Source organism: Pyrus communis, chromosome 6 (assembly GCF_041283825.1).
Source record: "Pyrus communis isolate YQ-2024b chromosome 6, ASM4128382v1, whole genome shotgun sequence".
Taxonomy (NCBI): Eukaryota; Viridiplantae; Streptophyta; class Magnoliopsida; order Rosales; family Rosaceae; genus Pyrus; species Pyrus communis.
This window is the reverse complement of record NC_142570.1, coordinates 20,483,987-20,497,700: the sequence shown is the minus strand read 5'-3', so window position 1 is coordinate 20,497,700 and position 13,714 is coordinate 20,483,987. Positions and strand designations below refer to the sequence as shown.

The window sequence follows — 13,714 nt, the reverse complement described above, 5'->3', positions numbered from 1 at the left end:
ACATGTTCCTTCCTCAGCCGTAGTCGCAAGATCAAGAAGTCAATAGCGCGCCCGACGCCACATCAACGTATTTTACTCCCCAACCGAACTCGATCGACGAGTTGGCACGCCCTGCATACAACCAAATGATGTAGTTAGCTTATTAACTACTTGGCATGCGTGCCACATAGGCTTGGTAGTTTTTAAGGTCAACAATAGGTTATAGAAGTTCAAGTCCAAGTGTAACCAATCTGCATAATTTGGGTTCTTGCATTTTGACATTAACTTTCTAATTGTTTTACTAGCCTTAGCTTCGATTTCATGTGAATTGCCTTGCCTATCATAATGCCAACTTTACTTAACCAATCTAGTTTCTATCGTGAGAAGAACTATCAATGCCATGTTCCATTAAGACCTAGAAATTTATTGACAAGAAGACAGGCATGGCTATTATTTCATTTCTAATATATTTCCCATCTTTCCAAGACATTGAAGCATCATATCTCAAACTTATTGGAGAGAGTTGAGTTGTTGAAGTTCGGACTAATATGATATCCACTGTTATATATTATTTTGGTGTTATAAAATCTTTTAAAATCCTATGTAATTCATAAAAGAAGTTCATACAAAAATTTATATAAATCTGTCAAAATCCATATAAAATTATAAAATCCATTAAAATCTGTCAGCTATAAATAGTATTTTAAAATACTCTAAATTCCAAACTGACTTCGTCCCCTAAATATATCGTTCTTTAAGCATTAAAGCGTCCGCCACATTTAAATATCCAAAAGTGAACCCGCCTAAACCCATCTCATCAGTCATCCTCCACCGTCGATCAGAACTTTGGCGGGAATCTCCTAAACCAAAACCCTTCAAATATTAAATTTAAAAATAAATAAAAATGAAAAATTCCGGACCCTTTAAAATGACAGGAGTGAAGACGAACGAACCCACCCCAAAGAAAGGCGGCCTCATGTACGACAACGACGATTCCTTCCAGTTTCCGGACGACTCGTCGTCTGACTTGAACTCCGCTGATGACGTCATCTCCACTGCAATCATTATGGTCTCGCCTCCAGAGACCTCGGACGACGAAGATCCCATCTGCAGTGGCAGCACCAGCAACAACAGAGCGTTCCAAGACGTCTTCCAGACCCCGCCCCAAGACCCGCATCCACCGGCCTCAGATGGTATAACCCCGCTGGCGGAAGTCGATCGGAGCGACGATAATGACGATCGTCCGTACCAGGATGTCGGAGACGGTCGCGGCGTGGCCGTCCCCTCCGGCGATGGTTTTACAGATGGCCCCGCCGGTGCGGCTGCGGGTGTGGTTGACTTGGGGCGGGACACGGATCTAGGGTTTTCTGAGGCGGAAACGAACGAGGTTACGGGTTTCATAGCAGAATTGGCTTCGGAACGCGGTCAATTGGAGTCGCCGTTGAAGAAATTGAGGGTTTCCGAGGACGATTTGAGGAAATCGGAGTTTCAGGCGACGGTTCCGCACAGTCACGGCTGTAATTCAGGCAAAAGTCTTGAAATTGACGGCGCCAATGAGAAGTCGAGCGAGAAAGAAATGGAGGTGAGGAAGCTGGACTTTTCTGAAGACGAGAGTGAGAGTTGTGTCGAAGAATCTGAATCGGACGGTGAGGAAGAGGAAAGCATAGAAGATACAATGAAGAGGATACCTAATGTGACTATTGAGGAGTTGCGCCGAATGGAGAAGCTGTGGATGCGGCGGAAGCTGCCTCCATCGATCAGTGGGCAGGCAGGGTCGAGTGCGATGGACGGCAAGGAGGGGAAGGAGGAGGTTTCTATATTGAATGTGTTGAAACTTCTGAAAAATGGTGATGATAATGGTAACAATGAGATTGGCAAATGTAGTTTTTTGGAGATAAGTAGGCGCAGAGGCATGACTTTTCCCCAACCGGCGTGGTGGCCGAAAGGCGGGTTCGGATTTGAACAAGGTGGCCAACCTTGAAGAACAGAAGCATGGCAACTGAGGTAGGACTTTTGGAAGTCGTAAGTGTGGAACCATTTTTGTATGAACATCTTGCTTGTGTATTGGCTTGCATCTCCTTGTATTGCATGTATGTCTCACCTTCTTTGTCTTTTCTTGTATTTAAAAGGCCAAATTTGCCATGTCTTCTTCCTTTGAAGTTGCACAATTTGGAAAGGTTCATCTTTTGGAAAGAATTGACATATGTTTTGGAATATGCACTATTTGTTTGATATTGCTAAGTTTGGTCACACATCGTAATTTTCTAAAAGTTTGGAATTTTCTTAGTTATTCCCGGTTGTATATTTTCGATGCCTATCTTATGACATGAACGTTTCTTCCCTTAAACCTTTAAGAATAGTAGCAAACTAACAAACCTTAGTGGAGTGAATTGTTGGATAACGAAAAAAACCTTATAGTAAACGTGTAAGTCAACAAAATTGTACAATTCGAAAAAGGCATAAAAGCCGGCAAAATGTCCACTCCTTTCACATGCACCACGCAAAGTTATTTGTTTTCTCTCACCCTTTTTCTTTTTTTGTTCAATCAGCAATGCTAATAAGCAACAACAACCAAAGCCACCAAAATAGCATCTAACTTATTACCAAAAAAAAAAAAAAAAAGTGGAGAATTCATACAAAAACTAAGGAACTTAGCAGTTGTGCAATATAAGTTATATTACAACCTGTTTGTCAACCTATACAAAAAAACCCACCCAAATTTCATCCCTTAAGAGTTTCAGGTTCAAAGAGTTGAAGGGGGAAAAGAGAGCAACCATCGAACCTCATTCATGTCTTGACCATTCAAAATACATGAACCCTGTCATGGCTTTTGGCCAAAGGTGTACGGTACCTACATAGTTGTATTCATCAACATAGCATATGGCATATCCAAACTTGTCAGGGATGGAGTACATGTGGGTATATCGAGCTACTACTAGTGCTTGCCTGTGGGGCACCAAAACTCATGGCTGGGTGAAGGAGCTCTGCTTGGGCAAAAGAGCCATTGGACGGAACATCAAGGAGGAGATCCTGATCAGAACTCTCGTCAACAAAATTCATAGAATCCATTAGGAAAGAACCCCCATCAGTAGGCAATGCAAATAGGCTTTTTGGACTAAAGCAAGAACCTCCATCGTAGTCCATGGGATCCTTGTTTTCATAGCTACCCTTCATAATTATCCTTTTGGGGCTTTTCATAATCTTTGCATCTGAAATATGCAAGATGGTTAAGAATAGTTCTAATTTTTCAAAATGATGAAAATTGCATGTACATATAGTGGTGAAGTTGCTCTTTGAGCACATGGCTATGTGAGTATGAGAGGTTTCGTACCATTTTAGTTCATTCAATGTACAGGAGTGAGCATAAGTGCGTTATTGAACCCTAATACACTACGATTGTTATCTTATAAAACATGCCTTCGTTGGAATTAGTTCCAAGAGTTCAGCAGCACTCTATGGACCCATGATACTTCGTGCACATGAAAAATACAAAACCCCCGTAATGATAACTATAGAAGTTTAATGAAAGTGAAACTCAGGATTGTGTATTCCAGCAGTCCTCCCAAGAAATGAGTGCATAGAAACAAGGGAAATTTAAAAACATGGTAGACAATCTCTTGCAAATGTTATGTTACTAAGATGTTAACTTTTGTTTGATCTTATGTAATGTTTATGTATCGAAAAGAGATATAGAGGCAAGAATTCCACCATTCAACTAAATATAAGAAAAGAGAACTTTCAGCTAACCTGGGAAACTTTGAGTCTCGTTGTCCCACAGTCTCTTGACATGTCGAAGATTACTAGATGCCATGTTAAGCCCAGAAACAACAGACTTTCCAGAGCTAGTTTTACATTTCTGTGGAAAACAATAGATAGCAACTATTGTAAATTCACTTTGAAATTCCTTTGTAATGATATTCAAATTTCAGAAAAGCTCAAACCTTGAGAAGATGATAGCGTTCAACCCATTTAGATTTTGGAGAATTGGACAATGCAAGCCTTTTCAAAGTCTTACAGTCTTCGGTTTTTACCCCCGGGAAGGAGATATCAAACACGCCTTCTGCTAGCAATTGCTGAAAGGAAGTCAAGTTTTCTCTGAATTGAGGGCTATCAAACATGCTTTTGAGGCTGCACATACTAAAAACAAACAAACCACCATGAATGTCGTTTATTATGTCAATATGTCTAACTTCTTAAATTTTCAAATATAAATTTCAACTCGGTAGCTAATCTGTCCCAAAAACATACCATAATGACATTCCACAAGTAATTAAATTTAATTTAAGCATGTGGTGATGATTTAATCATGTACCATGGGATAGTTCATATTTTCGGGATCTGGAAGCCCATATGAAGCTTGCAATGTCACATGCATTGATAAATTTCTTTTGGAATAATATATGGTTCACTGCTATACTTGTAAACTATTTGTGGATTTCGATCTTCAGTGGTTAACCACAAAATATGCTACTAAATCATACAAGAAGGTTTCTAACCTATAAGGAAATTTAACAACATCAACTGGAGGTAGATGCTTCAGTAATTGCTGTTGTTCCTCATTTGTCAATTGCCTCGTAAACTCTTCAAAAGTTAAAATCTCCTGCACCAAACAAGGACTGAAACTATATAAGGGCTCAAAATTGAACGAAGGACAACTATTCAAACAGATGAATTAGGAGCTTGAAAATATAATAGAAACTCCAGACACTGTTGCCAAGAGGAAAATAGTTGTAAGTTTTACAACCTAAACATGTTTGATAAATCACAATACTGGTTAGGATGAAAATTTACACATACATGGAACAAGTCACATCACTAAGCTTTCATTAACTTGTTGAGATATGATATGGGGTACATAAATTTAACGGCGAATATTGTCATGAGGCTTATTACTCTTTAGTAACAAAAAACAAGGGAATTTGAGGGAACTGCTTTCTTTTCTAACATACAATTCAACTTACATTTAAATCTACATGACGCAGTGGTGAATTATGGTTTCCCAAGATTTGAAAGTTGTCAAGTTGAGACTTATCCCTGCAAATCCAAACGATAACAGTATTAGTTACGGTGTGAGAAATCGATTTTATATCACCTTTCTTTCTCCAAAGTATCTGCTACTTTTAACTGCATGCAGATACTTCATATACAAATTTATCACAGAAAAAGCCGTATTTCCATCCTGCTACCACTAGATACTTAAAAATGATCCATGACTCGCAAAAAGGTCGGTTACTTTGTGTTTCTAAGGTAGTTGCTTAACCAAAAGTCCTAAATTTCTTTCAGAGCTTGATAATTACAAACACCTATCAACATGTACAAAGCATTGTAGTTGAGCAATATCACTCATGTTTGTCCTTTTGACATATAATTGACAAAAACACATATCAAAGTCTGTTAAATAGCACAGGAGAGTATTACCTTTTCAGTGGCTCATGTTGCATTCCTTGTCCTGCAACGTTATTCATCCTTCCAGATACAGTACTGGCCATATTGACACCCTTATTATTATGTACAAAAAGGGTTGCAGAACGGGAATAAACCTCATTTGCAAGGCACTGTTTATTATCAACCGAGATCGAGCTAGCTTCAGATTCCTCTTCTCGTGCTATTGAGTTGGGATGCCTAATCAGAACACTTCCATGGCCTATCTCAACAGAAACCATTGGCGTTTCACTCTCAAAAAGCAGATCCTCTTCAGAAGACCCGGAGAAGCAGGAAGACTGTTGTTCATGTAAAATAGTATACAGATCCTTTGTGAGCTTTTCCACAGGAGATGGCTTAAGACGGCCTATACAGGTCCTTTTCCTAGAAGGTACCATTGAGTCCCATACCATCGACTGCGCAGGACCTGGAAAAGATCACTCAAACGATTAAGAACAGTAAGAATTATTAGGTTACGTTATGAGAGATAATTTCATGAAGGATTGGAGGCCAATCCTAGAAATAATTCGATGTACACAAAGTATTGGCGGCCAACTGCCTGAATAAGAGATTCTGAAATCACTTGACCAGTGAATATTTTCTTTTAGTGGTTCAAAGGAGGCCTAATTAGAAAGGAGGATAAGGTTGATCTCTGATCATGGACGTGCGAGTGCTCTACCACTAAAATCTACTACATTGAGCATGAGTTTCATCCTTCTTTCACGTTCTCGGTATATGTCACCTTAAATCTAATAAGATCGAAGTAGACTAATTTTTCATAGATAGAAAAATCAGAGGAAAGTTCAAACATCTTTAATTGAATATTAACTGTCACAAGTATCCAACCTGTCAAATCACTAGCATCTCCACTGCCAAATTGTGCGCAGCTCTCAGAGTTAGACACGGCAGACCCAGAACTGGATCTATTACTTTTCTCTTCTTCAATTATCTTTCGGAAACCATGGGAATAATCAGAATTAACTCCTCCAATCACCATACTCTCAGGATTCTGCTTTCTTTTAACCAGTTTTATTTCTTTGTTTTTGTTTACAGATATGCTCTTCACCCTAGAAACTCTGTGATCTTCAATATCATCAGGTTCTGCTCGAGCGTGTAGAGGAGTGTAATTTACTAGTGTTCCCTTAGTCCTCCATCGAGATCCACATGCATTGCAAAGTACTGGCTTGTCGGGTGGTCCATTGCGCCAAAGAGGAGTGCCTGTTTCAATGCCCGGTTGTCAGCATTCAACGAGCAGAAAATTACTTAATGCAGATGAAAACAGGATGTAAAGCAGCTAAATATATTTGAATGAGCCTAATTATTTCTCTTAAAATGGAAAAACTACTCGTTGCCACTTGCCATTACTCTCGAAGCATATCTATTCCAAGTTAATTGTCGTATCTATGTAACGGATAAAAAAAAAAAAAACAAGTACACACAAATTGCTTTAAATAATTCACAAACGACAGATAGTGACCACGGACAAATGAAGGCTACCCTGTTTTAGTTATACTGGCAGAATTTCAAAAGGCTAATCAAGGCACAACAAGTGTGTAACGTTCAACAATCAACACCACCATTTCCCTGTGCTCAGTACGAGTAGTAGCCCTGAAATTCACTTCTACAAAAAATGATAAAGCTACTGCCCTTGTTTACACTACTGATTATACATGACAAGACTGAACACGATCCTTACAAGTTAAACCATAGAAGACACTAAACAAAGATTTTAGTCACAGAGAAAAGATAATGGCATTTCAGACAAAAAAAAACATGGATGAGGATTCATTTTATTAGGCGGAATAGAGTTGTTGGAGTTGAATTTTGAAGAGATAAGAATCTTGGAAGTCACAGCGACTACACTTGCAACAAATGCACTACAAACTAAGTTCAGAAACTGGTACAAAAACGTTCGGGAATGACAAGGAATGGTGCAACTTCAACTGGAAACTAACTCTATTACAATACATATAATTTCAAGTGCAACTTATCAGTTTCAAGGTTTAAACTTGAGAACAAGTAGCATTCAAATAGATTGACTCCACAAAATAGCGCATTGTAGAACATTTTTGAACAATTACACAGGAAACTTGACCGAAAGCTAGAGAAGCAATCCAATTACTACATAGTTGGAAACATGGTTAACAAGGAGTGTGGGAAACAACACTGTCGCTAACTTACGGAATGGATAAACAAACTGAAACATGGGCATTGCTAAACGTACATTCGTTGACATCTGAATCATTTTACAGACACAAGTATTTGCTCTGACTGGGTATTTTTGGGATCATAAGGACCTCAAGAGCAATGAGCAAGTATACAAAATCAGACATTACTCTGTAGTTCCTCATTACACAACAGATTACAAACTCAATATGCATTGCAGGACATGTCGAAATTCGAGTGAGAGTCAAAACCCAATCAAAATAAGTAAAGGGTTGAAAAATGTCATTGAACACAATCAAGCTCAACCCAGTACAGCAAATTCAAATAAACAAGGATGCTGGAAGTAGTGAATTCATAGGCAAACAAATCAGGTTTTCACTTTTCGTCACGCTTTCGCAAAGTTAATCTCTTCTATTCTGTGATTCCAATTCATTTCTGTGCACAACAACCAGTTACAAAATATATACTCCGAACAACAATTGAAATGAAACCCAATTTTTTTTCAGTGCTCAAAATTAAAAGAGCAAAAAGAAAAAATGGAGAAACAAGAACTCACTTGTGACTCCACAGTGATAGCAAGGTCCTTGCTTGCCCATGTCTCTCTCTCTTTTACTCAACTCAAAAAAATACTAAATTCAACCAAATTTTAGAGAAAGAAAAAAAAGAGGAAATTTATTGGGCTAAAAAGTGAAAAATAATCAAAATTTGTACAAAAATAAGATGATTATTCTCTCCAACTTTTTTTTGGTGGCATACAATACCAGTGAGCTTTTCTGCAGCAAACCCAGAGAGAGATTGCAGAAGAAAGCAAAAGCCAAAAGACCCAGAAGAGTTTAATGTCTTTTAGTCCCAAAAATTCACAGAAAATATGGAAAACAAGGAAAATTCAGGGATTTTTTAGATGGGGTTTTAGCTGGGAATCTGTACAATCCAATGGAAGAGAAAAGATCATTACAGGAATCTCATAAATGGGTGTGAAAAGGGAAGATGAAATGTGAGAGAGAGAGAGAGAGAGAGAGAGAGGAAAGAGAGGTTGAGTTGTGTGTTTGTGTTGTTGTATTGTATATGAAGTAAATGTTGAGCTTTCTTTTCTTTGCTTAAATTTTTTTTTTTTTTTTTTTTTTTTTTTTTTTTTTGGACATTGAAAGATTTCTTCAACCTTTTTATTACCAATGTTAATGTTAAAAAAAAAAAGGAGGAATTAAATCTTTTTGTTTTAATTATTTTTAACCAGTAATTGTTGTGATATGAGGGGTAAAAGTAAAGACATATTTTATTGCATATTTCCTGTTGACTACAGCCATAAAAATCTTTGCTTCCACACAAAATTTGAAAAACAATTTGACTAGAGAAATAAAATTAATAAGAAAACATAAGGAAAAAGATAAGCCGTAGCCAATAAGAAAAAAAATACGAAAAAAATAAAGAAACAAAAAGAGTCCGTTTGACATTTTATTTTCTTCCTCATTCCTTTTCTTTCGCTTTTTGTTTGAGAAATGAATTACATCAAGAGAGAACAGAAAACAAAACTAAAAATGAAAGATAAAAATTATGAAAGTGAAAACCATTCCGCTTCGATTTTTATTTTGTACTCAATTTTTTGGTATTTTATGTGTTTGTGAATTGTGATGACATGATGCTGATGATATTAGTATGTTTCTTTATTATACAAGATAGTAAATTCCAAAATAACCTGTCACACTACCATTGGTAATCACAACAGTAACCTCTCACCTTAAATTTAGGGCAAAATGTTAAATGAGGGCCCCGTCAGATGTTAGCCACGTGGCTTAATTTTTGTAATCCGACGGTGATGTAGAAGCTGTCAACTGTTACTGTTTCTGGTGGTCACAGAATGTAATCTACAGAACCCAAAATGCAAAAGCACTACCGCATAAAAGGGAAATTTCCGGTTTATTTCAGAAAAGTCTCCCTCTTTTTATTTTTATTTTCTTGTTTAATACTTTTATTTAATTTTCTCAAAAAAAAAAAATACTTTTATTTAATTAATTTCGATTTTTTGTGAAAAATAAAGAAGACAGAATTATACAGTTCCATGATGCATAGTGGGTATCTCATGAATTGGACTCATTTGGTGCCATGTGGTCTCTTTTATTTAATTAATTTTTTGTTAGCTATGGGCCCTGTTAGATCTAATTTGTACAACATGAACGGGTACACCACTACGATGACGTTTTAATACAATCATTTAATTGAGTTATCTTACAACGTGATATCTTGTTATACGAATGTAATGTTACCGTGACGATGAACCCGATCTATTTAACTCTTTCTAGATAATTATGGGAAACTTTGCCGTCTCTTTTGGGTCAATCGTTGGGAGCAACATTGGCCATCTGATTGCCTGGTCCCTCCTTCAAAAGATTTTGACCTGTACCCAACTTATACACACAACCCACGTCCTGTTGAAATCATGTTCTAATCCGACGGCTTAGGACCATATATTCTAAGATGCACATAAGATTAGAGAAATTCAACTCTCCAAATCCTAATGACCAATTCCATTAAGTTTTTTCTTAAATGAATAGAAATATCCCCCTTCATTTGTAATTATAACTTATTGACAAAGAAAGAAATTATTTTCATAAATTAAGTAGTAAGAAAAGGAAGGTTACAGTGAAGTAGTTTATGAATGAGTGAATATAATTCAAGTAGTGTTTGTCTGTATGGACATGTTAAACATGAATTACTAATCAACATTTAGTCCGAAACGTGAAAGCTAACACAACTCAATGGCTCAATATGCATCAAGTGCTCACAAACTAGCACAACTCGTAAACCAATGGTTCACGAACGGCATGTATCCAGTAAAATCTTATTGGAAAAACTTATTGTTAGTTTAGATGTGTACTTTTATTTATTTATAAAATAATAGTGAAAGAGTGTTCATAACCGCTTTTATAAGCTTGCTTGGAAGCATATGTGTGCTTTCAGTTTGGTATACATCGAACCTTTTAATCAGATTAAATCCGTGAATCAAGGCCCTCCATTTTATCAATCGGACTCAATGAGAAAAACTCTCCATCCAATAATCCTCACCCTCTGATACTCAAACTTCCCTTAACACAATACATCTTACCTACTCCATGTTTTCTACAATCTTTTCTCAGTGTGCAATAAACAATGTGGATTTGGTTATGCTACCTTGTCACCTTGAAGAGAAATTCTACCATTAAACACCCGAGTTGAGAATGACTTATATGACATGAGTACATAGTTATTGTAGTGTTTCATGTCAATAATAAAATGCAATGTGTAAGTTTTTCTTCACATAAAATTATATCATTGGCACGAGACGCTACAATGGCAATATATTGATGGAATGTAAGTTGCTTTCTCCCATAACACGTGATTGTGTTGTGTGGCACTACTCATAGAAACAACAAACCCCCTTGTATTTGGTTTCACCCACCATAAGTTGGACTTATCCAAGTCAGTTTGATGCCATATGAAGGCACATGCACATAAAAACTCCTTCATATTGATAAGAGATTCTTTCATGTCATAGTTTATAACGTGTCATTGTCTATTAGACAAATAATGCACTTTTTTTTAAGAAACTTTAATGAAAAGCTCCCGGTACTATTCATTTTAACGAAAAACCACATTTTTACACTAAAAAGTCAATTCTAGTACTATTCACCTTACCCTTTATTTTGTCCTTATCGTTAAAACTCAAAGTTTTCAAGCCATTTTCATTAGTTTTCCCTTTTTTTTATAACACGTGGCACATAATTGTTGAACAATGACACTTATGTGACTAAGGGGGTGTAGTTTATTAAGATTTATATCGACTTTTGTTGAGTTTTATAAATTCACAGATTTAAGCAGACTTTTACTGACTATTATAAACGTTTTAAAACCTCATAGACTTTAATGATTTACTTTTGTGGAAAAGAATGAGTTAAATGATGGACTTTACCATAATTTTAGAGAGTTTAGTGCTAGAACTTTTTAGAATTCTAATTGTCATAGACTTTTAATGACCAATTTATTGATAAGCTTTATTTTTTCTAAGTTTTTACTATTGAAATGGTGATGATGACCATGACAAAGTAGTCTTATGAGGTGGTGGTGACAACGATAGTGGGGGAAGTGTCACGTGGTGATGATCAGCAAGATGGTGGTAGTAAAGTTGGTGTCTTTAGTGGCGTTAATCATAATACGGGTGTTGATTGTGGTGGCGGGGTGTTGTTGGGGTGGTGGAGGAGTAAGTATATGGATTTGGTGATTGGGTGGTGATGACGATGGTAGAGGCGGCGGTCACGGTGATGGTGGTGTCGGTAGTGGTCATAGTAGAATTGGCAATGATGCTCATAGTAGTGACGGTGGTGGTTGTAGGAGTGGAGGAGTGGTCATGGTAAGGTGGTGTTGGCGAGATGGTGGTGGAAGTGGTAATAATAATAGTTATTGCATAATGGTGGGCAGTGAAGTTTATCATTAGAGAATTGAGAAATAATGAAATCGATCAATATCTTAGGAGTAGAGGTTGAATTTGTTATGATGGCAAAAAATTTACCATAAAAGCACTAAAAGTCCATCAAAATCCAAGAAATTTTAAAATCCTTTAAAATCAATAAAATATTGATTACACCTAGATTTTTTATACACACAAAAAGTCATAATTGATTACCACAAAAAATTTATAGACTTTTTAAAAGTCATAAAAAGTCTTTATTCAATACGTGATGACTTTTATTGGCTCACTAAAACTCTATTTTGAGTGCACCTAGATTTCAGAGTCAAGCAAATTCCCTCAAACTCCAAATACAATACACCCCATAAAATTTGATTGGATGAGAAAATGTGCTATATTACACTAATGGGGATTTTGCACAAGTACCACCTGAGCTTGCAAGCATGTGCACCAATACCACCTAAACTTTCAATTTTTAATTTTTACCACCTAGATTCTCTCTTAACTGTTGGAATCTACCACCTACGTTAAAACATGTCAGGCGCCCATCTTATGGAGATGTATATTTGTCAATTTATTTCCTAGAGATTGCTGGAATCAATTTGTACAAAGGCAAAAGACATTTTTTTGTAGCAGCGTTAGAATCAGGTCATGAACAGAAAGAGTGAAGTTAGATTCGAGTTTGATTTTGTCGAGAGTTGTTGAAGGATTGAAGTGAAAATTGATTGCTAGCATCTACATTGGCATTAAGTGAAGAGGGTGGAGTGTAATGAGTTCAGATTTGGGTAGAAAATTGTGTATTTTATGTTGTTTTTAAGTTTTATGGAATGAAAAGTATCATGCATAGAAATTATGCAAAAATCTAGTCTTTCGTTTACAGTGAGTCCAGATATTTTTTGCAGGTCAGCAAGTGAGTGTGTGATTCATATTAATTATTTAAATATTAATTTTTCAAATGCTTGTGGAGGGAATTACCGAATTGGGGCTATATTAACCCCCAATTTTGGCGTCATAATGACTCAGGCAGTTTATCTTAGAGCCAATTTGATTCTTGCCAGCCCCATGAAGTTAATTGATAAAAATATCCCTACATGTTACATATGTTTTAATAGCAAAATGTAACCAAATCATTTAGTTGCGGTTCGGTTTGGTTTTAAACGGTTTTGGTTTTGGTTTCAAACCATTTACAAACTAAATGCTTTATGCCATTAACACAACCCAATTGATTAAAAAAAAACAAAAAAACAAAAAAAAAGCATGATCACTATACTAAAATTCAACTTGACTATTATAAACGTTTTAAAACTTCATAGACTTTTACTTTGTAAAAAAGAATTTGAATGATAAACTTTACCATAATTTTAGAGAGTTTAATGCTAGAACTTTTTAGAATTCAATGGATTGTCATGGACTTTTTAATGACCAATTTATTAATAAGCATTATTATTTTTTATGTTTTTACTATTGAGATGGAGATGATGACCATGACAAAGTAGTTTGATGAGGTGGGGGTGGCAATGATAGTGGTGGAAGTGTCAGTGGTGATTATCAGCAAGATGGTGGTAGTAAAGTTGATGCCTTTAGTGGCGGCGATCATAATAGGGGTGCTAATTGTGGTGGTAGGGTTGTTGGGGGTGGTGGAGGAGTAGGGATGTGGGTTTAGGGGATGGGGTGGTGATGACGATAGTAGAGGTGGCCGTCATGATGATG

General features: G+C 36.5%; 2 protein-coding genes across 4 annotated transcripts; one reads left to right on the top strand and one right to left on the bottom strand.

Moving 5' to 3' along the window:
- Positions 1 to 906: 906 nt before the first annotated feature.
- Positions 907 to 2,195, top strand: LOC148696422 (uncharacterized). Its single transcript, XM_088695928.1, has one exon. The coding sequence runs from the start codon at positions 908 to 910 to the stop codon at positions 1,958 to 1,960; it is 1,053 nt and encodes a 350-aa protein (XP_088552054.1). The 5' UTR covers position 907; the 3' UTR covers positions 1,961 to 2,195.
- A 414-nt stretch (positions 2,196 to 2,609) lies between these two features.
- LOC137711296 (GATA transcription factor 26) lies at positions 2,610 to 8,638 on the bottom strand. Of its 3 annotated transcripts, none has more exons than XM_068450524.2 (8): positions 8,123 to 8,638; positions 6,247 to 6,618; positions 5,398 to 5,827; positions 4,941 to 5,013; positions 4,476 to 4,579; positions 3,921 to 4,116; positions 3,727 to 3,835; positions 2,610 to 3,188 (listed from the first exon to the last, which is right to left on the bottom strand). In XM_068450524.2, exons 1-8 carry the CDS (start codon positions 8,160 to 8,162, stop codon positions 2,878 to 2,880), a joined length of 1,635 nt encoding a protein of 544 aa, XP_068306625.2. In that variant the 5' UTR covers positions 8,163 to 8,638; the 3' UTR covers positions 2,610 to 2,877. The 3 variants fall into 3 exon arrangements, with proteins under 3 accessions (XP_068306625.2, XP_068306626.2, XP_088552053.1); XM_068450525.2 differs by having other exon boundaries at positions 3,921 to 4,107; positions 8,123 to 8,631; XM_088695927.1 differs by having other exon boundaries at positions 6,898 to 8,173.
- Positions 8,639 to 13,714: the final 5,076 nt, after the last annotated feature.